At 48.3% G+C, this 25722-nt stretch overlaps 13 protein-coding genes across 13 annotated transcripts; 6 read left to right on the plus strand and 7 right to left on the minus strand.

The window, feature by feature from the left end:
* Positions 1 to 330: 330 nt before the first annotated feature.
* On the minus strand, positions 331 to 3147 carry FOBCDRAFT_318990 (c6 zinc finger domain-containing protein; the record flags this gene model as incomplete). The annotated part of the gene is made up of 9 exons (XM_031183106.3): positions 331 to 651; positions 707 to 907; positions 959 to 1443; positions 1495 to 1635; positions 1728 to 1920; positions 1973 to 2467; positions 2526 to 2779; positions 2857 to 2957; positions 3007 to 3147. The coding sequence occupies 9 exons, from the start codon at positions 3145 to 3147 to the stop codon at positions 437 to 439; spliced, it is 2226 nt and encodes a 741-aa protein (XP_031038748.3). The 3' UTR covers positions 331 to 436.
* Positions 3148 to 3607: 460 nt separating this feature from the next.
* Positions 3608 to 4732, plus strand: FOBCDRAFT_160349 (uncharacterized protein). Its single transcript, XM_031183107.3, has 4 exons — positions 3608 to 3902; positions 3983 to 4119; positions 4166 to 4535; positions 4594 to 4732. Exons 1-4 carry the CDS (start codon positions 3626 to 3628, stop codon positions 4698 to 4700), a joined length of 891 nt encoding a protein of 296 aa, XP_031038749.3. The 5' UTR covers positions 3608 to 3625; the 3' UTR covers positions 4701 to 4732.
* Positions 4733 to 4868: 136 nt separating this feature from the next.
* On the minus strand, positions 4869 to 5895 carry FOBCDRAFT_160350 (cutinase-domain-containing protein; the record flags this gene model as incomplete). Its single annotated transcript, XM_031183108.3, has 3 exons — positions 4869 to 5510; positions 5567 to 5638; positions 5686 to 5895. The coding sequence occupies 3 exons, from the start codon at positions 5893 to 5895 to the stop codon at positions 5088 to 5090; spliced, it is 705 nt and encodes a 234-aa protein (XP_031038750.2). The 3' UTR covers positions 4869 to 5087.
* A 1786-nt stretch (positions 5896 to 7681) lies between these two features.
* Positions 7682 to 8210, plus strand: FOBCDRAFT_222308 (uncharacterized protein). The gene is made up of 2 exons (XM_059609604.1): positions 7682 to 8046; positions 8099 to 8210. Exon 1 carries the CDS (start codon positions 7774 to 7776, stop codon positions 8041 to 8043), a length of 270 nt encoding a protein of 89 aa, XP_059467154.1. The 5' UTR covers positions 7682 to 7773; the 3' UTR covers positions 8044 to 8046; positions 8099 to 8210.
* A 573-nt stretch (positions 8211 to 8783) lies between these two features.
* On the plus strand, positions 8784 to 9298 carry FOBCDRAFT_222309 (uncharacterized protein; the record flags this gene model as incomplete). Its single annotated transcript, XM_059609605.1, has 1 exon — positions 8784 to 9298. The coding sequence occupies one exon, from the start codon at positions 8787 to 8789 to the stop codon at positions 9051 to 9053; it is 267 nt and encodes an 88-aa protein (XP_059467155.1). The 3' UTR covers positions 9054 to 9298.
* Positions 9299 to 10228: 930 nt separating this feature from the next.
* FOBCDRAFT_32911 (natural resistance-associated macrophage protein-domain-containing protein) lies at positions 10229 to 12334 on the minus strand. The gene is made up of 3 exons (XM_031183110.3): positions 11607 to 12334; positions 11281 to 11555; positions 10229 to 11229 (listed from the first exon to the last, which is right to left on the minus strand). Exons 1-3 carry the CDS (start codon positions 12258 to 12260, stop codon positions 10362 to 10364), a joined length of 1797 nt encoding a protein of 598 aa, XP_031038752.2. The 5' UTR covers positions 12261 to 12334; the 3' UTR covers positions 10229 to 10361.
* Positions 12335 to 12718: 384 nt separating this feature from the next.
* FOBCDRAFT_32913 (uncharacterized protein) lies at positions 12719 to 13569 on the minus strand. The gene has a single exon (XM_059612130.1). It carries the CDS (start codon positions 13394 to 13396, stop codon positions 13013 to 13015), a length of 384 nt encoding a protein of 127 aa, XP_059467156.1. The 5' UTR covers positions 13397 to 13569; the 3' UTR covers positions 12719 to 13012.
* Positions 13471 to 14610, plus strand: FOBCDRAFT_318994 (uncharacterized protein; the record flags this gene model as incomplete). Its single annotated transcript, XM_031183112.3, has 2 exons — positions 13471 to 13523; positions 13630 to 14610. 2 exons carry the CDS (start codon positions 13471 to 13473, stop codon positions 14432 to 14434), a joined length of 858 nt encoding a protein of 285 aa, XP_031038754.2. The 3' UTR covers positions 14435 to 14610.
* Positions 14611 to 15164: 554 nt separating this feature from the next.
* FOBCDRAFT_181985 (peptidase S8/S53 domain-containing protein) lies at positions 15165 to 16526 on the plus strand (the record flags this gene model as incomplete). Its single annotated transcript, XM_031183118.3, has 2 exons — positions 15165 to 15524; positions 15582 to 16526. The coding sequence occupies exons 1-2, from the start codon at positions 15228 to 15230 to the stop codon at positions 16524 to 16526; spliced, it is 1242 nt and encodes a 413-aa protein (XP_031038760.2). The 5' UTR covers positions 15165 to 15227.
* A 280-nt stretch (positions 16527 to 16806) lies between these two features.
* On the minus strand, positions 16807 to 18435 carry FOBCDRAFT_32919 (uncharacterized protein). Its single transcript, XM_031183119.3, has one exon. The coding sequence runs from the start codon at positions 18281 to 18283 to the stop codon at positions 16859 to 16861; it is 1425 nt and encodes a 474-aa protein (XP_031038761.2). The 5' UTR covers positions 18284 to 18435; the 3' UTR covers positions 16807 to 16858.
* Positions 18436 to 18861: 426 nt separating this feature from the next.
* Positions 18862 to 21200, minus strand: FOBCDRAFT_222319 (MFS transporter). Its single transcript, XM_031183120.3, has 5 exons — positions 20652 to 21200; positions 20166 to 20567; positions 19963 to 20080; positions 19619 to 19873; positions 18862 to 19511 (listed from the first exon to the last, which is right to left on the minus strand). Exons 1-5 carry the CDS (start codon positions 20991 to 20993, stop codon positions 19168 to 19170), a joined length of 1461 nt encoding a protein of 486 aa, XP_031038762.2. The 5' UTR covers positions 20994 to 21200; the 3' UTR covers positions 18862 to 19167.
* FOBCDRAFT_222322 (transcription factor) lies at positions 21201 to 23969 on the plus strand. Its single transcript, XM_031183121.3, has 3 exons — positions 21201 to 21766; positions 21825 to 21967; positions 22023 to 23969. The coding sequence occupies exons 1-3, from the start codon at positions 21502 to 21504 to the stop codon at positions 23865 to 23867; spliced, it is 2253 nt and encodes a 750-aa protein (XP_031038763.2). The 5' UTR covers positions 21201 to 21501; the 3' UTR covers positions 23868 to 23969.
* Positions 23959 to 25196, minus strand: FOBCDRAFT_222323 (uncharacterized protein). The gene has a single exon (XM_031183122.3). It carries the CDS (start codon positions 25041 to 25043, stop codon positions 24063 to 24065), a length of 981 nt encoding a protein of 326 aa, XP_031038764.2. The 5' UTR covers positions 25044 to 25196; the 3' UTR covers positions 23959 to 24062.
* Between the last annotated feature and the right edge of the window lie 526 nt (positions 25197 to 25722).

Raw genomic sequence — 25722 nt, forward strand, 5'->3', positions numbered from 1 at the left:
TGAGTTTGGTGGTAATTGATCTTGTGAATATGATACTCTCCCAGAAGTTTATAACCTATAACCGTTGCCTCCATTAACGCTCTCAATTAGTTGTAAACCAACCCTGTAATGTCCGTAACTTGCAGCGATTTCGTACCGATAGTTCCCCGTGGGGAAATGCGACAGGGCGAAAACGAAACGCGAATGCCGCTGACTAAGCGGCTCCCGCGCCTGTCGTCAACCGCCGAGTTTCATCAATTGCTTGCCAACTGCCGAGTATCCGATCCGATAATTCTACTAACTAATACTTATGGGTACCATTTTCATGATCCCTTCTACTGAGACACGACAGCGGAATCACTGGCAGTCAATTGCGGTCACCGTTGTCATGGCGTCAAAGAGGCTCATTTTATGACGCTCAACGCGTTTTATTACTTTAGGCACGAACACACCGGCATTACCATTGTGTCTGTTCAAACCACCGCTGAGAATCGCTAGCAAAGAAATGACCCAGCTCAAGCTCATCCCCAAAACCAAGCGTTGATGTCTCCCACGTCGGCATAGTCGATAGCAAATCGGACTCCATGTCAAAATTAATGGGGCCTCCTTCCGCCGTCAAGTACGATCCCAAAGATTCATTATTGAGGTCGACTTCTTTCGTGGTGCTCGAATCTAAAAAGGTGTCAATGATGCGAGGGGTAATGAGAAGTCGCAAAAGAATACTGACCCCAAGCATTAACAATCCGGAGAAGTTGTTGGACAAATTTAACGCAGCGCAGGACAAGAGTGTTGTGATCGCTGAGCTTCAAGAGAGCCTCGCAAGTCTTGCCGAGATATCGTTTAGCACTTTCAGGGCGGCCAGCGTTTCCAGCTTCCGCGTCGAAAGATATCAACAGGCTACCGAATATTGCCAACGCTGCACTGAAGGCTGTTTTATAAGTCAGATCACTATAACAAATCCTTGGGGTTGGTTACTTACCATAGTAGAGGGTGAACCACCAGGCCCCGATCAAATGGCGCCCATGATCAGGCCGTGTCAATATGGTATAAATAATATCTATAACATTTTCGGCCACTTGGACAAAGACCCTGTCGAAGTTGGCATGCATACTGTTGATGGATCCCGCATTGCGATATGGCGTTTTGGACTCTCTAAGCAGAGTACCCAAAGACCTGATGAAGATCGGGCGATGGAGGAGGAGTTGAACGTTGAGGTATCTGAGTGTGAGTATAGTTCTGAACTTTTCGCGTAATGGATCATGGACATCTTCATTGGCATCCTGGGGCATGTTATCGACAGACCGCAAACCCAGATGCTGGGGCAAGCTGTTTTGCCAGTCTGAGAGTTCCTGACCGAACTGGATCATGGATGTCATTGTGGCTGTATCCGATGATTGGTCTTCGCATCCAAGATTGCTACCATAAAGTGAGCCAATGATTCGCCCCATAATCCTATAGAGAGTTCTAGACAAGTCAGATCAGTGGATCGCCCTTCGTGGTACAATGGCTTCTCACATAGAGGCATTATAGAATGCAGTGCTCATTTTATGGACTTCATCGGAAGTTGACATCGGTACTGGTAATGTCTTTGGAAGATCCAAGCGGATGTACTCTTCTGGTATCGCACATGGGCGGCCAAACGTGAGGCTGAGGCTTCTAAGCAGTTTTGTCAGCTTGAACATCACATTGGGTTACAACTTGCAAGCTATCTAAGAGCCTAGTTTTAGTACTGATGGGGAAAGACCAACCTATCAAGCAAAATGCATCCGAACCAAGTGCGTTTCCTTATCTCTTGTTGGAGGGGAGTAAACTTTGATGCAATGTCTCTTGAGTGAAGTCCAATAGACATGGCAGCTTTGACGGCGAGGCCGTGGATGGTCCATGTATGAACAGACTTGTGCGTCCCCTGTAGATACTGACTCGTGAGTAAGAGGTATTGGACTAGAGTATGTTAGTGCCAAGACGCGAGGTGCAGTTAAGGGAGGTGATTTACCTGTTTCAAGAGTAGTTCCCCTAAACATCTGTGTATGGCAAAGCTCCTGGGCCCTGCGATAGTAAACATCCGACTCCTCAAAAGTAGTCTCGCTCCCCGAGTCCTCCCAGCAAGAAGTACAAGTTGCCATTGCAAGGATCATGTTCAGCAGGCCGAGCCAGGTACGGCGAACATTACCTCTGAAGCCGCTTGCTCGGAATCTTTCATAAGTGTCGAGAAACTCTTGCTCGTATATGTACGGAAACAAGAGCCCCGTGTTGTCAAAGTAGGCACGAATAAGGCGTTGCATGACCTCGTCTGGTGGTAAGAGATTGGCGCCCGCCTTTTGAGACTCGCTTGAGGTTGTCGGAAACGCACTCAAATTACTCACTAGTCCACCTTCATAGGCACTGTACTCTGATGCTGGCGTCAATGAAGTCTGATTACATTGCTGTGTTCTTTTTGTGTCGACAGCTCGCAATATGTGTCGCATGAGTGCGATGTTGGACGATGGGCCTAACAAAATGCGTGTGTTAGAGGAAGTCGACGAAGGGGACAAACCGTATTGGCATACCAAAGAAACCACAGTCTTGCTCATCTACGAAAGACACGGCCATGCCATCAGTCATACTCTGGCCAGCACCATTCTCTGGTATCTCATCGATGTTGACAACCACATTTCCTGGCTGGTGATGAAGTGGAAGCACAACATCTTGCCGTAAACTTCCCGAACTCTTTAGTGTACTCTCAACCAAGTTCAGTCTACCATTATGCTGCTCAATATTTGTTTCCAACAGCTTGACTTTGGCCTCTAATGCAGCAAAGATACTGAAGATATCCCCAAGTCAGACAAATTATCTATGAGAGTCCAGGGTAGCGGAGTGGTGAAGTTAGGGACGCCTTACTCTTTTGGGACTAGAAGATTCGCTGAGGTTTCTTGCTGTTCATACGAACAATCGAATCCAAGCTTGTCGCACGTGTCACATCTTGGTCGCACTCCATTGCACTGAGGCTGTCAGTCGATTATCCAATGACGCGTAAGATACAGGCTCTACCCGTGATTTGCGGATTCTGCATGCCGAACAAGCCAACGCGACTCGACGTCTCTTTGGCGCGGGCTCCGACGCGTTTGCTTTTGGCGGCTGAGACGTTCCGCTTTTGGCCGAAGCTGGTGGAGAGTCATCTCGGGGCGTCATAGTCATCAGAGCAGTGGTACGATTGGAGATGCAACGAGAAGCCTGATCGGGGCAACATTGGGATGGGCCGATTTTTGTACCCAGGTTGATAACGATTGTCTCCGCATTTCCCCAGAAGTATTGATTGAAGAGACTGGGGATCACGGCACTTCTAAACTATATTCTCTTTCTGGTTTGGGCTGTGTCGATTTAGCCAATTGGAATGGCGTGTCGTCCTCCGTCTCCATATCGCTTCTGATGCTTGCGGGGTTCGAGGTTACGCCTTCGTTACAGTGGCCGCAAAAGCAACTCCCTCAATTGGTTCAGTCATTGTCCTAGCATCCACTCGAGCATCCTAGCTCCACTTCCGGGGAACCATCGGGACAGGCGGGACAAGAGGCCGAAATATCAAGACAGGTGCAAGACATATACTTGGTACAGTGAGGTCTAGATGTCCAAAGATTACTGTGACAAGGAATTAAGCACGTCAAAACTCACAATGAAGGTAGCTTGGCAACGTTTGATTCGATTCGTCTCAACTGACGGGCGTCTTCTGCGTGGAGAGCCCATCCTCCCAAGTCCCGACTTTGATCTTGGAAACACGACTGAAGAGACGAAACTTAAGGCGCGTGTCATCGAGGGAGAAGATATTTACGACACAACTGGTGCCACTCGTGTTACGGATGAAGTGGTCACAGTCAAGACCTTATTAGGACCCCTTGTTGCTAGCGACGTACCTATCCTCAGATGCGTTGGACTCAACTATGCTACACACAGTGAGTAATCATTTTCATCAAGCCTTGGCATCGGTGAGAAGAACTACCCAGAAGAGACGCATTAACCCGGTGACCGACAGTTCGTGAAGCTGGACGCAAGACACCACCTTTTCCTTCCATCTTCTTCAAGCCTTCGACAACAATACATGACCACGGAGTCAACGTGGTGATCCCCAAAGTCGCCCAGGATGACCAAGCAGATTACGAAGGAGAACTGGTGCGCTCCAAGCCTTACTACTACAGATGCATACTGACAGATCTAGGTCGTGATCATTGGGAAGGATGCCAAAAATGTCAGTGAGGCTGAAGCTCTCAACTATGTTGCCGCATATACAGCAGGCAACGACATTTCCTCTAGGAAATGGCAGAGAGACCCGAATCTTGCTGGCGGAGTACCGCAATGGGGATTCTCCAAGGGCTTCGATACCTTTGCGCCCCTAGGCCCCGCCCTGGTTTCAAGCTCCGTGATAACATCACCCGAGTCGCTTCATCTGCAGACAATCGTCGACAATGATATCCGACAGGATGCAGGGCTTGACGACCTTGTGTTTTCTATTCCTCGTTTAATTGCACATCTATCCTCTGGAACTACACTGCAGAAAGGAAGTGTTATTATGACCGGTACTCCGGGAGGTGAGTCATTCTAATGGGAAATTGTCATCTTAACATGAACTGACTCGTGTGTGTATAGGTGTTGGTGCGGGATTGAAGCCACCGAAATACCTTGTACCTGGAACGCATATGGAGGTCAAGATTACCGAGATTGGCACTCTCAAGAACGGCGTCGATTATGAGTAGTTGGGGAACGCTAGGTGGAAGAATAAATAGGCATATATTATTATAGAAATGTAATAGATCTACATGTATTTAAATTTCTGTCTCGCTTATAATCTGTAGAGTTTGATATTGTTAACATCACTTGGCGAAGAGGTATAGCGTATGCATAGAGGAAGACAAAGTGTTATAGCGTATGCATAGAGGAAGACAAAGTGTTATTCAGCCTCCAGGGTCGATATAAACTAGCTCTTAAGGGAGTGACAGTTGAGAAAAAGAAAGAACAGCAACATCAACAACAACACAGTAAACCAATCATAATAAAGAGCGAAAAGTTCGGTCACTGCACAGGACCCCAGGTACCCTATGGTAAGCACAGCGTTTTCACTACTATGCCAAAGTATAGCCCAACTAGATAGAGGTAGCAGCAACGCGCTGAATGAGGAATTGGGGTGCAGGTCCAGAGGCATCAGACTGATAAGCCAGATGGGGAGCAGCAACAATCAAGGAGCCAGTGCAAACCAAGTCCCCAATGTTGCAGAAAACCAGGGTTCGCTCTCGTGGGTAGTTTGGAATGCGGCCAAGATTCTGCAGGTTCTTGGTGTATCCGAACAGGACGGTACCGACAACCTTGTTGCGGACAGCAGTGCTGAGATCCTCGATGCTGGCTGCAGCAAGGGCAGCACCTTGACTGTAACCACCAGCAACGATCTTTGCAGAAGGGCACTTTGAGTTTGCAAGGTTGAAAAGACCAATCATCTCTCTTATGGCTGCCGAAGAGGTTCCTCGAGGAAGGGCGTTATCCCCAAGGGTAGCACGGTATGCTCCACCAACCTAGGATTTAAACAGTGAGAAGGTAAAACTGGATATTATCAAGGGAAATTACTCACCCCTTGGATCCAGACTCCATTGCTGCCGTAGTTGCTTTCAAGCACAGAGGCAACTCGGGGACCAAGCGTTCCCTATCAAGTCAGTCAAAATGGCTTGGAGTACCAGAGACAAAACTCACCAAGTTTCCAAGCTCAGTGGAACCTCGGGCGTAGATGAAGATGACAGGAGGACAAGCAGATGAAGCGCCATTGGAGAGATCATCGCGAGTGATGCTTCCAGATTGACGCTCCTCGAGCTCAGCACGAACTTCAAGCTCAGAAGAAGGGTTGGAAGTGGGAAGAGCGACTGACGCAGCAGCGAAGAATGAGAGGACGGCGATGAACTTCATGATTGATATGAGTTAATGATTGGATTGAGGTGTTCTTGTGAGTTGCTAGTGGTTGCTGGAATGATTGAGAGGCTTGTGAGGTGAAGAAACTCATTTCAAGGGGACAATCACGTCTATTTATCATAATTTCTCATGTTACTCCTTCTTTACTATTTTCTTTCACCTCTATACTCAATTCAATCTCATCATCTTGGCACTTCTTCATCTTGTCCGCTAACCTCTCTCAAGCCTTCTCCAAACCTCGGCTCCATTCCACAAGGAGGGGAAGCTCATACACACAAACATCTTCCCTTCACTCATCATAAGACCAGGACCCCGCACTTCACAACACCACCACCTGACTCTTCAACGAATCACTTAATAAAGCACTGTCTCAGGAACTATTGCACTAGAGTATGATTTCTCGGAGCTTCGTTACCTTGCATCGTTTTAGGAAATTGTGACAATATTTTGTCGGCCTAGCCTTTTCGGTAGCAATCTCACGATGCGGAACTCTACCGAATAAACTCACTAGTTCCCTTGGTTAGTGTCGTTTGAATGGCGGGATATTTTAAAGGTGGACGCTAATCCAGTCTGAGATCATCTTGCGAAAATGCCAAAACACCAAGATTATACCGAGGCCATCTTATTTACGCAACAAGGGAAACGATCAGCAGATGGAGGTTAATAGCCAAGATATTACCATCACCATTAACATAAATGATTTAGCGGTCAGGGACTCAGACTATTCATCATGTGTGCTGTTGTTTCCAGGCCGAAACCATCACGGCAATTGAGGAGAGAATCAACCTCGGCACAGTAATTGAGCCTTTGCTTGGCAGTGAGCTTATGCGTAATCAAACCAATAGTGAAAGCCTGGTACCTCTTAACAGTGCCTCATAAGGTTAAAGGAAGTGCTGACCTTAAACTATCGGCCAAATAACCCATCACGACAGACAAGCGGAATACTCGGGTTATATATTGTGGAATTTGAGGTGTTTGTCTGGCATCCGCAATCAGACTTTAATATTATAGAAGCCAGGCAACTACGCAACGCAATAGCTATAAAGATTTCATTTCAGCGACTGCCAAGATAATAAGCTGCCAGATCTCACTACTATGTATCGTGGCTTTGCGCCTCTCTGCTGCGCACTCATTGTTGAAGTTGCCTGAGTTATCTACCTTGCATATCAGCCGGACCTCTCGGCCCGAGCCCCTTTGCAGTCACAGTCAATAAGCACATATTCCTCTTTACACTTGTTCGCTTCTTTGAATAGGTTGCGTTATCTCTTGCACTAGCCACACTGTTATCTGGGTCCATATTGTTTGACTTGTCGCGTGGTAATATTAAGCAAATTTTCTGCATTCTCGGCGAACTTAAATTACACGTATCATGCCCAACCAAAGTCTAGCCTGACATCCCGCACACAATGCTTCAAGGCCATAGAATGGGCAGAACAAGAATTTCGCGTAAGGAAATAGATGATCAGCAAGAGGAATTCCCAGTTGAATGGATCCCTAATAAAACTCTAATTTAGTAGTATCCTCTGACAAGCGGATTTATTCATACCGCCCGGTGCTAAACTGGTTATCTGCAATGACCTGCCCCTCTTACACGAAACTTTATTACACAACTCCGAAGTCCACTTCCTAAAACCCACTAATTTATTCTTTCTTTACCACCTCTACCTTATCTTATTGGTCTACTTAGTGTTATGGAATATGACTCCTTTTATCGAATTGTTTCAATGCCTGTTGGTTCGTGGCAGATAGAAATAGATAATATTAACATATTCAAGATACCTATATAAAGTCCAGCAAGCCTCCTGTTCTAACCCTTAACTCTCTCCATCACTCCATCTTTATTACTTATCCTTTGTGCACCATTCACCATCCATCATGAGAATCACTTCCCTTACTCTGCTCTTTGCATCCAGCATCCTCGGCGTCGAAGCTGCCTGGGATTTATACCGAGATGTACAGTGCAACTACAAGAAGTCAGAGGTTGAACTTTGGCATAATTGCTTCGTGGATGGCAAAGAACCCTACACAGACAACGACTGCAGTCTGGCTTGCGCTCGCGTTGGTATGAATGAGGGAGGTAAATTTGCCCACGCCAGCAACTACAATGGCGGCCAAAGCTGTGGGCTTATTTGCTATTTTAAATAGTTGGTATGTAATATGTATAGGAACCGAGTCGTATTCCCTTTGCTAATACCAATAGGCAGCAGGGGAATGGATGAAGACTTGGTAAATTTCACTAGACGCTTATATATGCTGTCGGATGGATTGGTGTTGTGACAGATGCGATGAATAAAATCTAGGATAAGTCTTCAGAAGTACAGTTCTTCAACTTCTAAATTAATCCAAGCGATGGGAAGCCTCAATTTACAAATTTATACAAAGACAATTAAAACCTTATAATGAGCACAATGTCACTTGAAGTGGAAGACCATAACTTGGCCCCTTCCAAAGCGTTGCTTTACCATAAATGTGAAAAATGCTTTTAATGGAACAGTGCACTCATCATGCTCAATATCTACTTACTTTTGGGTCCCATCGATCATCATTTCCATCACTCTCCGAACAGTTACAGGAAGTATGTCACAGCAGAAGCTTTGTTCATTTCTATGAGCTTTATGTTCTTTTCTATCTCCTCTTCTCAAATGTTGCTTTGGGTGGTATCTGCCTGGCCATATGCTGTGTCACCTTGCGTATCTGGCAGGGTTACGCGTCTTTATTTTCCTTGACTGTGAACTTTATCGGTATCGGGGTGCCCGACATCGGCTAAACGGTTAGCGGCTGGACCAAGCGGGTAACGCACCTCTCGTCGCTACTACGTTTATCCGACGCATCATCATGTCCATATCGTTACTCAATTGTCGCTTGTGAGATAAGCTGGTAGTGAAGAGATGGACACCGGTCAATGCAGGTCCAGAGTACCTCAGCGTCATGAGGGGCGGACCCAGAGGCACGCAGCAAAGCGACATCAATGCCCCAAGCCAGGGTGCGGAAAGTCTTTTAGTCGGCCATCCCATCTCGCGCGGCACGCTCTGAATCATTCTGCTGTCGAGTTCGAATGTCACCGATGTGCGGCGTCTTTCAAGCGCCGCGATCTCCTCGGTACGTCCATGTCTGGCCGATCCTGCAACATCCACGCGATTTATAGAAAGATCTGAAGATGTGCTTTGTTTGGATTCTCTTTCATAGCTCGTAGTCAATTGCCGAATGATATTTATGATGATTTCTTCAGGAAGATCAGTGAGTCGAATTGAAGGAGAAGAGATCTTTTTAGGATTGGGATGTCCTGATCGTGGTTTCTTGGTGGTGTCTGCCAGATGCTTTTACATAATTTTCTTTCCCGGTATGATCATGTCCTTCTTCCTTACGAGGTAGAAAATAGATTGTTGGGTCGAAGAACTCGATTCATTGTTGGTGGCTTCCAATTCAGAGCGTGCGCTTAAAGTGCGAAGTCTAGTTTCCCCCATAGTGTCAGCATACGGAATGACGTAAAACTACAAATTCTCAATTTACAAGCTAAAAATATAAATAACCAGCACCGTCTAAATCTAAGTCTCTTCCATTGATAACCTTCCGACATCACAAACAAGGCCTTCTTACTAAATCCGTCAACCTTGCAGCGATTCCAAAGTCAGCGGCTCTCTTATTAATAAACTCAGGTATGCATTAAAACTCTTTCTATCTATTTTCTAGGGTAATAATACTTTACTAACCTGGCAATAGCATAAAAGTTTTAACCATATCTACTTTTCTACCGCACCCCTTGCCCTTCACCAGTAAAGACCCCAGAATACATAACGCGACAGGAGAAGGAGAGGCTGCTATTAGCGATCTGTATCTTTTCCCTTGCTATGTCGCTTTAGAGCCAGTGTATGCTCTTATAAGAAAGATTAAAGAGAAGAAGCACAAGAGAGATGATGCTAAAGTGGCTGATAAGAAGCTAGATGACAAGGAAAGTACTAAGGAGAAAAAATAGCCTGTAGCTAGAACAATAGTCCATATAGTAGCTATACAGAGCTAGTCATGAATAATGAGTTGGGAAAGCCCATATCACAGCCAACTTCACAGTTTGGCAAGTCTCGAATGAAGCAGATGGCAACGATAGCCGTGGTCTACTCATCTAACTCAACGCTAATTGAAGCTTTCGATCACGCCATTCTTGCCCACCCTCTCATAGGACAACATGTAACCCTCAGATAGAGGCAGACACAATATCAGGGCCGTAACAACGACAGAATATGAACAACGTCACCAAAGCTTCCTGTGACCACAAGTTAATTTCTCAGGAACGTCGACTGTGCCGACCAATAGAGCTATATTGAAACGAATGGTAAGAAAATAGATATGTGCTCCTTGGCCTGCATATTCATATAATCAAGACTCCACGGACGACCTCTACTCTCCTGAGAAAACAGTGACTTTACACAGTTGCTCCTCACCGAGCAACTATGGGGCCATCACACCGCCTACTTGCCAAGGAATACCAAGTTGGCCACGTTCATGATTGCCATGAAGAGCCAGATCAGAATAGCCAGAATCATGGTGAACCACGAGTTGGTCATCTTGATACCTTGGCGTCCGACTGCCGTTCCGGCTTCTACTATTCCTTCTGCGTCCGTCTCATCATCCATGTCTCCCGTACGCCAGCGCGCGCTACCAGTCTGAACCGTCATGTACTTGTCACGGCACGTGAAATAAATAAGTGGTGCGGTCACAAATGGCAGGATGATACTCAGTGCGACCTGTGATCCATTCAGTGCTGCGTTGAGGCCCTCGCGACCAACAGCCCCCGCAATGATGATACTCGGAGTGATACTAATGCTCCGAGTCACCAGACGGCGCAGCCATGGCTTGATGTTCCAGTTCAGAGCGCCCTCACTAACCATCTGGCCGGCAATGGTGCAAACAATTCCAGCCGAAACTCCAGAGAGAAGTAGTGCGAGAGCAAAAATGGTGCCTGCAGCGGGCGAAATAGACTTGGAAAGCAAATCGTGAATGCCGAAGATATCCGCATCGCGAGCGTTTGGATTGTTGTAGAGCGCAGCGCCTGCAACGATGAGGATAGCTGAGTTGACGAAGAGCGCAAACGTGAAGAGAGAAATAGCCAGGTCGAGGATGGAGAGCTTGAGAGAATGCTTGATTGCCTTTTCAGAGGGAACGTAGTAGCCTTTGTCAATGCTGTCGTCAACAATGGATGGCTCTGAGGCGACTTGACGAGGTAACAGGGCACTCAGTTCATCGTATTCACGTAGACGGGGTTGAACAATGCCGGATCCAAGGTATAGACTGTGGGGCATGACTGTCGCGCCGAGGATGCCACAGGCCTGGTAAATCCTGGATCGAGGTCAGAGTGGATGTAACGAACGAGAAGGACTTATAACTCACGCTTCAGACTCGATGAGATACTTTGACGGGAGATAACCTTGAAAGACCTCGCCGGGTGTGGTATCTTTGATCAGAGATAGCTGAATGCAAAAGCAAACAACCACGCCAAGAACCAGGCACATGATGAATATCTCAAAATACCGTAAGCCCTTCATGGATCCTTCAGGCCGGTAGAAAATGAGGAGAACCATGACATCGAGGATAGAAATGGCACATCCTGCCACGAGTGGAATCTTTGGGACCAGAAGATTAAGTGCAATAGCAAAACCGATGACCTAGTAAGTCAGCACCCGTCGATTCAATGATAGGGGGGAAAGGTGATTCACCTCAGCGATATCCGTAGCAATAATAGCAGCCTCAGCAAAAACATACAAAATATAATTCAACCATCTCGGCAAAAACGCCCGACAAGCCTGCGCAAGATTAAGTCCACTAACAGTCCCAAGCTTAATCGCCAAACTCTGCAGAAAAATAGCAAAAACATTCGACAGCAACACAATGAACAACAGACGAAAGCGATAAGAAGCGCCAGCAGCGATGTCGGTAGAGTAATTGCCGGGGTCAATGTATGCAACTGAAATCATGAATCCAGGCCCGATGAACGATCCAAATTTGATGAGCATCTCCTTCAGACGTTGAATTGGCGTGCCGTTATCGGCGGAACCAGCTGGTGCTGGCGGGTTGGCGGGTGCTGAGGGCAGACCGCCTGAGGGCTGGCCATGGTCAATTGACCGATGAGCCAGCCGAAGCTTCGCCTTACTGCCGCCGGGAGTTTCGGTAGGCGCATCGTTGGCTATCTGTCCCGACATATTGGCCGCTGCGTCAGGCAGAGCACGAGAACCGTCGTTCAGAGAAGTGCGACTGTTGACGAGCCCGTTAAAGTCAGCGTTGGTAGTCAGATCGCTAGAATTCGGGTTTGGGCTCTGGTTATAGCCGTCATCGCCCTCAAAGGGTTCATCAGTATGAGAAGTCTTGTTCATTCTGAAACTCGGTGTTATTTTCCAATTGAAGATGTTTTGTAGAAAGAAACTCTGTCGCGTGTCGTTTGCGTAGGTATTTACCCAGGTACGAAAGGGTCATGCGTATATCGGACCCGGAATCTTCCTTCTCCGCTTATGGGCTTACGTGTGATTGGCTTGAAGGAAGGAACCGTGATACAGTGACGGTATGGCTTTGAAGTACCGGTAGTTTAAGCCCCTGTCATTAGTCACCTAGCTTCACGGGAGGGGATTTAATAGGTTGATTGGGGATTCACTGCAAGGGACCCGGGTAGAACGGCAATTATCGGTACGAGAGTCGGCCTTTGTTGTGTCATTTCATTCGTAGACTGCTAGGTCCCTTGAACATCGCGACACGATCACGTGCTGTAACTCACCACTCATCAGGATATATCATCTCTTGCTTTTCTGTACAATAACTCCAGCAGATTTCTTTATTACAAACATGAGTGTGCATTTTCATGGCTGATTACACGATTCTACTCCCCACTTACTGTGTAAACTCTATTAATTCAGTCACGCGACATGTGGATCAGCACTAAACAAGCGAGGCATTCAAGGGCCGAGAGATCGAGCCTCATCCTCTTGGCAAAGCTGGGCAAGATCTAAGAAAAGCTCTTGGTGGAGACGTGTCATGGACAAGATAAGATAAGCTCAATTGAGCTTGTTTAGGGTAGGCGAAACAGACAAGCTTGTACAAGATGTCGCGACAAACATGAACACAAAGCCTAAAGTCATGACTTGTCCAAGCCTCTGAAAAAGATCAAAGCTAGTAACATCCCGGCAACGGCAAGTGCAAAGTTAAACCACTGCGCAGCTCTCAACCCATCCAAATACACGTTCGATTCTTGTTCATCATTGGTATCCCCCGCCATAGCAGTCTGTATAGCAGTCGCAATTGCCAACCCCAAAGCACGACCAACATTATTCACTGTTTGAAGCAAGCCACCACCAAGAGATCGATATTCTTGCGGCAGAGACTTGGCTGTAAGCAGACTGAACACAGGCCAGACAATCTCAACGCTCATGCAAAGACACATTGCAGGGAATCCCCATGCCCAGTAGTACTTGGCGGAATTGATGGTATTGCGAAGAGTAATGGAGATACAACGCTGCATGACAAACCGACGATGAGTACGATGGTTGCTCTTGGGTTCGTCGCTTCCTGCACGGGACGTGACTCGGTCGAACAATGGTGCATCGTCTTTGGGAAAAGATCCGGATGGACACCGTCAACTTCAACGGGTACAGGAAAAATAAAGCAATTGCTCACCTAGAGCCTTTGAGAGGTATGCACCTACCTCTGGGAGTACATGACTTCTGTATCATACACTGACCTCGAAACGTATAGTTTGTTCTTGTCTGCCCGCGTTGGAGTCCTGAACTATCCAGGCAATATTCACGACTATGTAACCTCGGGCCAGGTTCAGATCATCAAGAAAGACATCTCGCACCTCTCCAAAAACGGAACGATCAATTTTGCCGACGGTACAAGTTACCAGACTCATGCTTTGATAGCTATCACTGGATGGAAGCTTTCACCAAACATACAGTACAAGCCTGATGGAATTGAAGCGAGCCTCGGTATTCCAACCGAGAGCATGAGCAGTGAAGAGCTGGCGTTTTGGTCCCATCTTGACAAAGAAGCCGAACGTGAAATCCTTCAAAAGTTTCCATACCTCACTCGCCCACCTAAGAATGTCATACCTTACAAGCAAAAGGTCTCACCATACCGCTTGTATGGCGGCATGGCACCGCCAGGTCTGACATCGCGATCCGACAACTCCATTGTCTTTATCAAGATAGTCCACAGCACAGCCAACATCATCATTGCGGAAACACAAGCTCTCTGGGCATACGCCTATCTCAACGGCATGATCGACATGAACAAGGACAAAGTCTACCAGGAGACCGCGCTATCAAGCTGTTATGGCAGATTGCGCTATCCTTGTGGATTCTCAGCCTGGTACCCTGAGTTTGTGTACGATACTGTCCCGTACGCAGACATGTTGCTCCGGGATCTTGGTGTCCGTAGTCGAAGAAAACGCATTGCGACACAGGAAGTCTTTTCAGGATATACGGTCCAGGATTATAAGGGAATCAATAGAGAATTGGCGGAGAAAAGGCGCTGCGACGAAGGGAAGAAGGTGATTTAAAGTAAACCTGGGGTTGAATCAATGAGAAATGTATATAACCGAAAGTGAAACAGCCTGTAGTACTTGTCCTTGAGGCTGTCGACGCAAACAATAAATGCCAGAGCTTTTGCTATAGAGAGCCTCTTTCACAGTACTATAGTATATGTATCTTCTATCTATAAGACATTGTGAAGAGATCTGCCATGCTCCTAATTGTAGCACCATGAAACGGGCCCCTATTCCTGATTAGAGTTCCCAAGTAGGAATCTCGCCCCTGGCCCCTGGCCTGGATTTAAGGCTGAAAACTGGTTCGAGACTACCGAGTTAGGAACTAGACTTAATGATCTACATTTCACAGCCAATGATGTTGGCTGTGACAAGCCAGCGCCCGAGATGGCTGGAATTTAAACCTTATTTATAAGCCATGAAATATTAGCAAAAGCCCTTTTCAGTTATGAAGGCTGTAAATCATGGCTTAGAGACATACCTAACCCCATAACGTCCCAAACGTCCGGGAACGCCGATGGCCGTATATCTACGTCTAGCTATTAAGGCGTAAACCTAGTTGCTGTTTTCGGTAAGTCACTGTTATTCTCCTAGTCTAGATTATGCTTTTGCATTCTAAAGACTTTTCTTTATACTTTATAGATTCAACTGCTGGTTATACTAGAGAAGAATTGTAAGATAATAGGGGATGTGAATAGTATAAGATAGCTACAATCCCCCTCATGAGATCCAGAATTATTACAACCCACAATATAGCATAGACCCTCATTGTTTTACTTCTTTCTTACCATCTTCAACCACCATAACTATGAAGCTCTTTATCTCTTTATTTCTTCTTGCAGAACTTATCGGTTTAACCCTTGCCCAGGCAAAAGTTCAGAACGCCAACATCGAACCCGAACTTGTCGTCCCAAACAGTTATATTATTAAATATAAATCGAAGGCTTCCTCTAGCAGTAAGAAGAAGCATGAAAAGGCCATTCATAAGAAGGCTAAAAGCAAGGGAAAAGAGGGCATTGTGGATAATATCGACCTCGATGGTTTCAAAGGCTATGTCGCCGAGATTCCTTCCTCGGAACTTCAGGAAGTCATTGACTCTGATCTGGTGAGTTGTTCTGATCTCGGGCCTGGGGGGGGGTTAAGTGCTAACTTAAATTTTCAGGTCGATTACATTGAGCAGGATACCATTGTGAACGTCTCTGCTGTTGCGGCCCCTAGCTTAGGCCCGATCACGAAACGCGGATATACTACCCAGGCGTCCGCTCCTTGGGGTCTTGCCCGTACCTCTCATGTCTATTCTCAGAAAGGTGTAGACACTCGGTACTCTTACGATGCGACGGCTGGCACTGGCACGGCTGTTTATGTCATCGATTCGGGTATTCGTACTACGCACAAGGAGTTTGGGGGTCGTGCCTTGTGGGGAGCTAATTTTGTTAGCGGCTCTCCTAATACAGACGAGTACGGCCATGGGACACATGTTGCTGGCATTGTCGGTGGCAAGACCTACGGCGTAGCTAAAGGCTGCAGGATGTATGCTGTCAAGGTGATTGATAAAGACGGCGGTGGCACAATGTCTAATATCCTTCAGGGCTTGCAGTGGGCTGTCAATCACGCCAAGTCCCGTGGCATCACCAAGACGAGCATTATTAATGCATCTCTTGGCGGCCCCTATACCAAGATTGGCAATGATGCTGTCAAAGCTGCCACTGATCTCGGGATTACTATCGTTGTTGCAGCTGGCAATGACGGGGATGATGCTGCCTACTACTCGCCTGCTTCTGCTTCATCGGCCATTACTGTTGCCGCTATTGATTCTGCTAATTATCGCACGTCATGGTCAAACTATGGCCGCGTGGTAGATATCTTTGCGCCTGGTAGCGATATACTCAGTGCGGGGCATCTGAGCGACTCTAGCAGTATATATAAGTCCGGCACAAGTATGGCTGCGCCGCATGTTGCTGGTCTTGCGGCGTATTTTATGGCAAAGGAGGGACTTCGGGGCTCTGTTGCTGTTACTAAACGTATCGTCGCCGCTGCTGATACCAATGTTGTTGGATACGCTGTAGATAGTCCCCACCGTGTCGCTTATAATGGTGGTGGCAAATAGTAAATAGAGGAGTTTGCGATCAGGGCCATGTGCAGACCAGTAATATTAAGTACTTGCTTTATCATAAGACACTTTTTCAAACAGATCATTTGAGCTCCGAGGCCAGTATTCGTCTCCGAGATGTAATGCGTATGAGATTGAGTAGTTTTGGCGTTCTGGACTCCTCTATATTGGACCGTCTTACGTTTAGCCTTATACTTCTAAGGGACATTAGTCCTTTTGAATAGAAGCTTTTACAGTCAGGGACTAACACATAATTGGAGTATGTATTAAATTACACGGCAGGGTGAAAGAAAATTAAACGATCTACTTGTATGTAAAGTCTAAAGAACTCAGATGCGGAGGTCTATTCTATCCTTTAACATTTTCTTAACAGACTCGACTTTGCTTGCCAAATTATCCATGTGCGCACCTTCATACCCCATCATAGCATGATCTTTAAATACCTCTGAGAGCTCCTCATACGCCAACGGCGTTACATCCTGACCCCTCTCTGTTGGCCCTGCTGAGAAAGGGCACCCGCATGGATCCGCTTTCCGGCATCTTCGCGTAGTGCTCGCATAATCAGAAAGGCCGAGCATATCCTCCGCGGAGCGGAGAGCATCCAGCATCAACTTGACCGCCGTGCCAATCCTGCTGCACACCTCGTCCGTAACAGGCAGCTCACCGAGCTGCAGCGCCTTTACCTCCGCTGCATTATGCGACAGAAGTTCGCCGGTGAAGGGAGGGAGTGTCATCCTCAGATAGGTCTCAAAATGAGTCAACACCAGACAGTACAGGCGGCGCAGCGAGGAGTAACAACTCATTGCCAGCATTTTTGTGGGTGCATCCATGGAATCCTTGAGGCTGTGAGATGCAGTGGAAGACGGGGGTGTGATGGATTGGAGGTCTGTGTAGTAGCTGTAGCTGTTGAAGGGAGAAATTGAAGATATCGAGTCGCGTCTCGACACTCCAGTCATGTCTTGGGTAAATGCTGAGGCTGTGTGAAATGAGCTTGTGACTTGAGGGATGATCTCTACCAAAGTCCGAGCAAGGTGCAAGACGGTGCCAATAGGATATTCGCGAAAGTTGAAGCTGGGATACTTAGTCGCATGCGAGCTGCCCGTGAGAATAGCCAACGTCCGGTAAATATCGGCCATGAGATTTGACAGCCGAGTGATTGGCGAAGCCCCATCAATGTCGATGCTCCCGTTGGTCTGGGACTGCGTGCAATCGTGCATGAAGGGCGTTATTCTCGCAGATGAATCCAACGCGCTGTTTTGGTCGAATTTGGGTGTAGTGGGCTCAGTGACCAGTCCGTTACCAAGAATCTGGTTCGGTACTACGTCGAGCATGGAGCCAACATGCAGCCCACTCGCGCTCGCAGATGCTACGCCTGACGGTGTCTGTGCGAAGTTGCCAAATGTCATTGTTGACTCGTCCAGTCGGACTCCAAAGTCCGAAGTGTTCAGCATGGCCCAGATATCTGGTGAGCCTGTATAAGACGAGTCGAGATTGTCAAAGCTCACTTCTTCGCCAGAACCAGTTGGTGGAGTCAGAGGCCCCATTTCGCCTTCACCGGAACTGCCCTCTGACTCGAGGTTCTTCTGGCGTTTTGGGCGGGCTCGTTGGCTATACACGCACTCAACCTTGGCCCTGATACAGCGGGCGCACTTTTGCTGGACTGATTTGTCTTCTGCATTGACGATGCATTTGAGCTTGTGGAATCGGCAACGATCACATGAAGCTCGCACTGAGGGGAAGTTATACGGAGGCATGATGTTTTGGTCTGGGGGAGAGTAGACAGGGTTGACCTAGTGACTGGGCAGTAAAGAGAAGGGTGTGTCCTTGATGAGAATCAGGGTAGATTGCCAAGGCTTTGGAATGGGGAGCCAGTGCAGTTGGCTGACTCGATACTGTACCGAGGCAGCAGATCAGATGAATCGGGACATTGGCCCAACTAAGGCTTGCGAGTCTTATAATCAGATTACCTTGCCCAGGCAGTACAAAGAGCTGGGTCGTCTTCACTGCCGAGTTGCCGTCGCCTTGCGTCTCTCACCACTGCGCCACTAGTCAGCATCCATGCCGCAGTGCTGAGTGGTTTCCTGAGCGTGGTGATTTCTGACACGCCGCGTATATGCAGCTTCAGCTTTGCTTATACTGGATGCAACCATCTATACGCTTAAGGTTTCGGCTAGGCTTGACATGGCAGGTTGGCCAGTGCGGTTGAGAGTACGATAAACAGGGTATATCGTATTCAGGATCAGAACACGTAATGCGATATGTTATCATCACGGAGCACGTGTTTGGCAGCGAGTCAGCGTCATGGTACGGTAGCATCACGTTGGAGAGAAGGTTGGCCGAAAGGTAGAGTAAATATTAAGTGGAAATTACTAGGGTTTTATTCTAACTCAATCTGGTAGTGTCGTTTATCTCTACGAAGGTTACTGAAACAAAAGGAGCTCCAGGCAATAAGTGGAGTTGAATATTGGGGACACCTGTTAAACCCGTATCCATGACCATTTCATGCATGTTGGTGTCTCATGAATGACGAAATAGACAACGCCCAAGATCAGCTCAGCATGTCCTCGGTTCCGTGACTGGAATATGCATGATGGATCAAAACAGCCACGACAGGGTTATTTGTCTAGCCTTAGCAGCCTTAATAGGTCGAGAGCTTGCTGAATTCGCCACGGGCCCTGATCCGATAACCCCATTTGAAAAAGAGGAAGGGAGCTGGCAGCAGAAGCACGCTAATGCAGGCAAAAATAGTGCTGCCCCAATCGATGCCGATCTTTTCATACATGGGCCAGACAAAGAGAGGGAAAGCACCTGCAGCCATGGATCGGACAAAAGTGTTAGCCGCAATAGCGCTAGCACTGTAGCGAGTAAAAGTATCAACGAGATACTGGAGGGACGATTGGAAGATGGTGGTGAAGCCCACCCCTGTAAGAAAGACACCGATGATGGATGGCCAAGGGCTCGAGACGTGCTCAACCGAGGTCCCTGAAAGATGATAATAACGGGTCAGTCGTCTATGCAAGTCATCTCCACAATTTTTATCATGGTCATGCAGGTTCGGGGCGGTTCCGCTAGGAATTATTGCGACTTACAGCCAAAAAGGAAAAGACCTGCAGAGAAGGCGAATCCGCCCACCATCATTGGTGGAAGTCTCGCTTCAGGAACAGGCTTGAAGTGGTTGGCGACGAGCTTCTTTCCGTAATAGATGTTGTTGAAGATGTTGGCGGCGGCGGCAAAGAGACAGCCAATTAAGAGGGACAGAAAGGGAAGCTGGCTGACGACTGGGCCCCATCCTCGGAACCGGCCGTATTCCAAGGCGAAACTCTCTAAGCTCGCGTAAAGGATTGCTAGAAAAAGTCCCCATGAGTCAGCAACGTTTGGGAAGGTAATACAGCAGGTAACGTTGAAAATGACTGGGGACATCTGTAGCGCTTACCATAGACGAAAGAGGTATAGATCGTAAGCAGCAGGCAGATTGGATCCAGAAGCATCTGAAACGGGCGGACAAGGTAGGTACTCAGTAAACTCTTGAACGTTGGGCTAGTCTCCTCCCACTGTATTTTTTGTTTCAGCCAAGATATCAGCCACGGGAGGGCACCATAAGCGGGAAGATTATGTGCGGGAACGGATCTCACATACCTTAGCGTGGAGACTGAAATTCCCCGTAGACCGACGGAGCCGGCTGGCCTTCCGTGTGAGAAGCACGTCAGCGTGGCTCTCGTCTAGCCACAAGGCGTCTAGGACGAACTGGACCATCATGACGATGCCCGTCAGGTACTCGGTCCAGCGCCAGCCGCAGCCGCTCGCGATAAAGGCGCCGCCGATGATAGGCCCCAGGGTCGGCGCCGCAGCGATGGTGATGCCGTAACACACCATGGGAGTGCCCCGCTGGCGTGGGGTCCAGATGTCAACGATGGAGCCGCCCGTGATGGAGATGGGGGAGCTGCCGAAGACGCCAGCGAAGAACCTTGTAATTAGGATTGTCTGGATGTCCTTGGCGGTCGCAGTGCCGAAGGCGAAAGCTGCGCTAATGAAATAGGGCTAGGGAACTACAGGTTAGCGAGGTCCATAACGGTAGGTACTGTATGTAAGTAACGGTAGCAGCAACAATGGAGTCAGTCTTACAGCGAGAGCAGGCCATTTCCGACCGTAAACCTCGCACAGAGGCGCCCAGAGCATGGGTCCAAGGGCGAAGCCGAAAATGAGCAGACTGGTGCCCGCGTTGGCTACCTCGTACGACACATGGAACTCCTGGCTAATCTCTGCTGTGCCGGCCGAGTAGATGGCGGAGGCGAAGGTGATCCAGCACGTAGTCATGGCCCACAGGGCTGTCGTGTAGACCTTCTTCCCCATGGGCCAGTTCTGGGGGTTGAGCGTGTCGGAGTCTCCCTCGAAGTCGACTATATCGCCCAATTGGGCTTCTTCTTTGACGACACCCATGTTGGACTCTTCCGCGGGTTCGTTCATCGCTGTCAGATCATTCAGTGGAGCCACTGTCTCTCCGTGATTTGGCGGGGTATGGATGGATGCAAGTCTAGATCAGATCAGACACGTACTGTAAGGCGTCAAGATAAGGCAAAGTCCTTGCTTGCGGTGATTGTTTCTGTGGGAGAGAATCCTTTTGCGGATTTCTTGACAGGCCTTTATCATGTTTTCTCTCAGCGCTAGTATCATGTGTTTTTTCTTGACGCTCGTAATGGCCAATTTCGCCAGTGTTTTCGCTTTCTCGCTCACTCGCGCATCTCGCATAAGTTATGCGACTGCCGGACCAATAGCAGCACTGATCATCCTCTGCGGGGCATCATCTCGCACAATTGTCCGCTGCCTCACTCGCCCGTCCTTGAGTCCTCTGCGATGTTCTACGCGGCATCGTTCAGCTACGTCCGTTCAACCTGTAATTCAGACTGCCAAGCCACGAAATTCTCAGGTCCTCTAGGGTAATCATTTCTTGGCAGCTCTTGTCAGTCACAGCAAGATGGACTCTACGTTGGGAAGTCTCTCCATGCCAGGCTTGGCACAATCACACGTCCAAGTGCGGACCTGCATCCACTGTCGCCAACGCAGAGTCAAATGCGACCGTCAGTTCCCCCAATGCTCTAATTGTATAAGGTCCGAAGTCAATTGCATCTATCCTCCTGGTCGAGGCAGGGCACCCAAGAGACCAAAACGCAGCCTCGCGCCTCAACTATCAGAACGTTTGTCCCGCCTTGAGAATATCATTGGACAGTTCGGCGCAGCTGGTAAGTTAAATGCATCCGTTCACTCACTGGATACAGATTGTCTCTAACAATTACCTAGCCAGAGAGAATAATGATGATACCCCACAAACTGCGCAAGACAGTGAGGGTCATTCGTTTGAGCAGGACTTCAGTCGTCTCAAAGTTGATGAGTCAAAGAGTTACTATGTGAACAACGCATTATGGGTCACTCTCTCAAATGAGGTAAATCCCTCTATTATTGCTTGCTCTATTTTCTCATGGCTGACGTCATCTGTAGGTTGAGGAGCTGCGTGATCTTCTTTTTGAGCCAGCTAGCGAAGATGCTGGCTACGAGCCTTCAATCTCTTCATCCGCCACCACCGCAGCTACTTCACCATCATCTCCCCAACTGGGACTCAATGCCGCCATTTTTGGCTATCGCGCAATTGCTTCTCCTCTATACCATTACCACCCCTCACTACAACAAGCTGTCACGCTCTTTGCCGCATTCAGTGAGAATGTCGCGCCGCTGGTCCGCATATTTCACATGCCGACCTTGACAAGAATCTACTGGGACGCCATCGCATCTCTTGGCACAGTAGACAAGAATACCGAGGCCCTGTTATTCACTATTCATTACTCGGCTGTCATCAGTCTTAACCCGGAGCAATGTCTGAATATTCTGGACGAAACTCGTGAAGCTGCCCTGGAAAGATATCGGTTTGCGGTGGAACAGGCTCTCGCTCAAGGCAACCTTCTAAGTACTCAAAGTATGACCATGTTACAGGCCGCAGTGCTCTTCTTGTCTGCTCTACCAAATGAAGATGACTCGCGTGCCGCATGGGCTCTCACGTCGCTGGTCTTCCATATCGCAAGGACCATGGGTCTTCATCGCGATGGCACCATTTTCGGGCTAAAACCCTTCGAGACTGAGCTGCGCCGCCGTTTGTGGTGGCAGATCTGCATCATCGATAGTCGCTCGTCAGAATATCACTGCAACGAGCCTATTGCGCAGGGTTTCATTACAGATACCAAACCACCGTTGCACATCAATGATGTTGACTTGTCACCTGAGATGGTGGAGCCTCCAGCTGAAAGATGGGGCCATGCGACTGACATGACGCTCACGTTGGTCAGGTGTGAGGCTATACAGACAGGTCTGAAGCTGGGTCGCATGAGGCACAAGCAGAACAAAGCGTCAGACGATGGAGGTACCCCCAGGGTAGATGACACCTCTGATTCTCCCAAGACTCTGATCCAGGAATTGGAGACTCGGTTGCGGGACAAGTATTTACCTATCTGTGATACTTCCGTGCCATTCCAACTTCTTTCTTCAGCAGTGGCACAGATCATCCTTGGACGGTTCTGGCTTATTACCCAGTACTCAGTAGTGACACGGGAGAAGGATGTCGATGGCAGAAACATGAGCAACCAATTCCCTCCCACTCCCCACACCGCAGGCCAGCTGGAGAACAAAGTACGTGACGAGCTCTTCCAAACTTCAATCAAGATCTTGGAAGTGTCAGGCATGCTTCTCACAAGCAAAGAAATCATCCAATTCACATGGTACTCAAAGACTCATATCCAATGGGGTGCCATGGCATTTGTTCTCTCTGAGCTATGTGCCCGACCTCAATCTCCCCAATGCGATCAAGCATGGGAATGCGTAACGACAGTATACGAGGGATGGAAGGTTGATGAGAGCAGACAAGATGAGACTCGCCTTGCCTTGTGGAGACCTATAAAGAGGCTTATGGCCAAAGCTCGCTACGTCAAAGAAATGCAGCAGACAACTCCAGGGCGATCATCAAACGCGGGACGTAAAGTTCAGAGGCGAGATCCGGTTCTGTACTCTCCCTCACCGGGACTTTTCTCGCAGTATCCAACACCAGCGTACTCTAACAATTGGTATGGACAGTTGCAGCAGACACCGCCTTCTATATCAGCGACAGAAGCATCATTGCCTGGCATGGCAGCAGTGCCACTTGACAGCAGTGGTCAGTCAGATGCCCTACAGAGAGTACTTGGCACGGAAACTCTAGGCCCTTTCATGGATATGATTCCGGAATGGCCTTGGGTTGATGCTGAACATGGGGCTTCATCTCTGGCGGGGTTTGATCTTGGGCCACCAAGATTCAATTAATTGAATCATGTAGCAGTTACATCTTGCAGCTTCGATTTTATTACACAACTAACAAGAAATCCTTTCATAGATAGTCTAATGAAGATAAAAGTGCATAAGTAATATGTGTCTATTAACTTAAATGACAAGTGCTAATCTATATAAATTGATATGTCTTAGCGATCGCAGTCCTCATATAAACTAATGCTCAACATCTCAGTTGAAGTATCTTGGTATCTCTCTCTTAACAAAGTCATCAAATGATGTAGCCTTGCGGCCCGTCAAGAGCTCAACATTACCCCGCGACTTCTCATAGTCTTCAGGGGCATACAGTGCCCTCGTCTCCACCATGGACTTGGCCAAAGACTTCGCTACAATATCGGGAACATGAAGCTTGGCCAGATTCTCGAGGTACTGCTCGACCGTAATGTGATTGATCTTGACCTCGGGCTTGCCAGCAGCGACAAGCTCTCGGTTAACAATCTCCCACTGCTCAGTCTGCGAGAGCAACGCTGGCCCGCTGAGATAAACAACGTCCTTCTTGGGCTCTCCCTGGTAGCCACTCGCGTACAGCCGCGGGTTGACTAACACGGCTGCAGCCGCACGCCCAATATCCTTCGGGTCAATGGGATCGTGCGGCACTTCTGGAGCTAGCAAATTGACTTGTTTAGGCTCCGAAGATCGATCAAGGTAAATTCGCAGCGGGTTGCTCGCAAAGAACCCGGCCCGTACCGCTGCATGTGGCACCTCGAGCTCCTCCAGCGCAATCTCGACCTGCGCATGCTGCCATGGGATGAAATGGTCTGGCTTGATGGATCGAATGTCACCCTTTGTGGTGCCCGCAGTCCTGACCTGACTGGTCGACAGGAACACGACGTACTGGATGCCAGCGTCGCGCAGGGCGGTAATGGCACCACGCAACGTGTCCTTGGAGCGCACGGCGTAGATGAAGGCAGCCTGGGCGCCTGTCTCTTGCACGGCCCGCTTTACGGAGTCCAGGTCGGTTAGGTCGGCACTGATGCGCTGCAGGTCTGCGGCGCGCTCTTGCTCGGGCGAGATCCACTCGTTGTGCTTGGATGTGTCGCGTAGGGCAATGAAGACGTGGGCGCCGAGAGCATGAGCCTCGAGTGCGACGGCGGAGCCAACTTCGCCGGTGGCACCAAAGACAAGGACTTTGGAGAAATGTGGAGATGGCATGGTGCAAAGTCAGATAAGCAGGGATGGAGGGTGTCAGTGAAGGTGGTATACAGTACAGTAGAATGGTAGGGCAGCTGAAGCTTGTTTCGGTGAACCAGAGTGTGTTGACGTATCAGCATTTATGTACTCACATTCGAGGTCCGAAGATGTCCGCCTGTAATCGTTTGGAATTCCGAACTTGAGCGTCATCCTCAGCGATCATTCCTGTTCGCTCAAGTCTCGGATAACCAGCCCGAAGACGCGGGTGTGGAGCCTCGCCATCTCGCATAATCGCATAACTACGGCTCGCGATTGGTTGAATCTGATCAACCCCTGAAATCTGTCATGTCCAAATTTGGCAACACTTCGTCTTGGCGATCTGAGCATCTGAACAGGGTTGTCACCAAGCGTCAGTTCCTGCAACTGTCTGACAGCCTGTCAGTCAATGAAGTCCAGATGATAACAAACTCAAGGTTTTTAGTGTACGGATACTAATGCACAAGATATCTACTAACACTAGTAGCGCGATTTCTTTGGGATGTCGAATTGCGTGCAAGCTTTGGAGTGATTGACGTGATACAGTGGTTCACACTTGACATGTCTTGTTGACAGCAACAATTTTGAGCAGACACAAGGCGTAAGAGGAATGAGCAAATAAAAAGCAAGTAATAATCGAATGAACAAGTTGGATCAATTTTAT

Source organism: Fusarium oxysporum, chromosome V (genome assembly GCF_013085055.1).
Source record: "Fusarium oxysporum Fo47 chromosome V, complete sequence".
NCBI classification, from domain to species: Eukaryota; Fungi; Ascomycota; class Sordariomycetes; order Hypocreales; family Nectriaceae; genus Fusarium; species Fusarium oxysporum.

What these genes read in the sequence shown, in the direction of transcription:
- FOBCDRAFT_32913 (XM_059612130.1), bottom strand. Translation starts at nt 13,396, where the DNA reads ATGCAGCGTTGTATCTCCATTACTCTTCGCAATACCATCAATTCCGCC.
- FOBCDRAFT_32911 (XM_031183110.3), bottom strand. Translation starts at nt 12,260, where the DNA reads ATGAACAAGACTTCTCATACTGATGAACCCTTTGAGGGCGATGACGGC. An exon ending in TTGCTACGGATATCGCTGAG is followed by an intron (nt 11,556 to 11,606) that starts GTGAATCACCTT and finishes CTGACTTACTAG; the next exon opens with GTCATCGGTTTTGCTATTGC. An exon ending in TATCTCATCGAGTCTGAAGC is followed by an intron (nt 11,230 to 11,280) that starts GTGAGTTATAAG and finishes ACCTCGATCCAG; the next exon opens with GATTTACCAGGCCTGTGGCA.
- FOBCDRAFT_222323 (XM_031183122.3), bottom strand. Translation starts at nt 25,043, where the DNA reads ATGCCATCTCCACATTTCTCCAAAGTCCTTGTCTTTGGTGCCACCGGC.
- FOBCDRAFT_222322 (XM_031183121.3), top strand. Translation starts at nt 21,502, where the DNA reads ATGGACTCTACGTTGGGAAGTCTCTCCATGCCAGGCTTGGCACAATCA. An exon ending in TGGACAGTTCGGCGCAGCTG is followed by an intron (nt 21,767 to 21,824) that starts GTAAGTTAAATG and finishes ACAATTACCTAG; the next exon opens with CCAGAGAGAATAATGATGAT. An exon ending in GGGTCACTCTCTCAAATGAG is followed by an intron (nt 21,968 to 22,022) that starts GTAAATCCCTCT and finishes CGTCATCTGTAG; the next exon opens with GTTGAGGAGCTGCGTGATCT.
- FOBCDRAFT_222319 (XM_031183120.3), bottom strand. Translation starts at nt 20,993, where the DNA reads ATGAACGAACCCGCGGAAGAGTCCAACATGGGTGTCGTCAAAGAAGAA. An exon ending in GGAAATGGCCTGCTCTCGCT is followed by an intron (nt 20,568 to 20,651) that starts GTAAGACTGACT and finishes GTAGTTCCCTAG; the next exon opens with CCCTATTTCATTAGCGCAGC. An exon ending in CTATACCTCTTTCGTCTATG is followed by an intron (nt 19,874 to 19,962) that starts GTAAGCGCTACA and finishes GACTTTTTCTAG; the next exon opens with CAATCCTTTACGCGAGCTTA.
- FOBCDRAFT_160349 (XM_031183107.3), top strand. Translation starts at nt 3,626, where the DNA reads ATGAAGGTAGCTTGGCAACGTTTGATTCGATTCGTCTCAACTGACGGG. An exon ending in ACTCAACTATGCTACACACA is followed by an intron (nt 3,903 to 3,982) that starts GTGAGTAATCAT and finishes GGTGACCGACAG; the next exon opens with TTCGTGAAGCTGGACGCAAG. An exon ending in CAGATTACGAAGGAGAACTG is followed by an intron (nt 4,120 to 4,165) that starts GTGCGCTCCAAG and finishes TGACAGATCTAG; the next exon opens with GTCGTGATCATTGGGAAGGA.
- FOBCDRAFT_32919 (XM_031183119.3), bottom strand. Translation starts at nt 18,283, where the DNA reads ATGCCTCCGTATAACTTCCCCTCAGTGCGAGCTTCATGTGATCGTTGC.
- FOBCDRAFT_222308 (XM_059609604.1), top strand. Translation starts at nt 7,774, where the DNA reads ATGAGAATCACTTCCCTTACTCTGCTCTTTGCATCCAGCATCCTCGGC.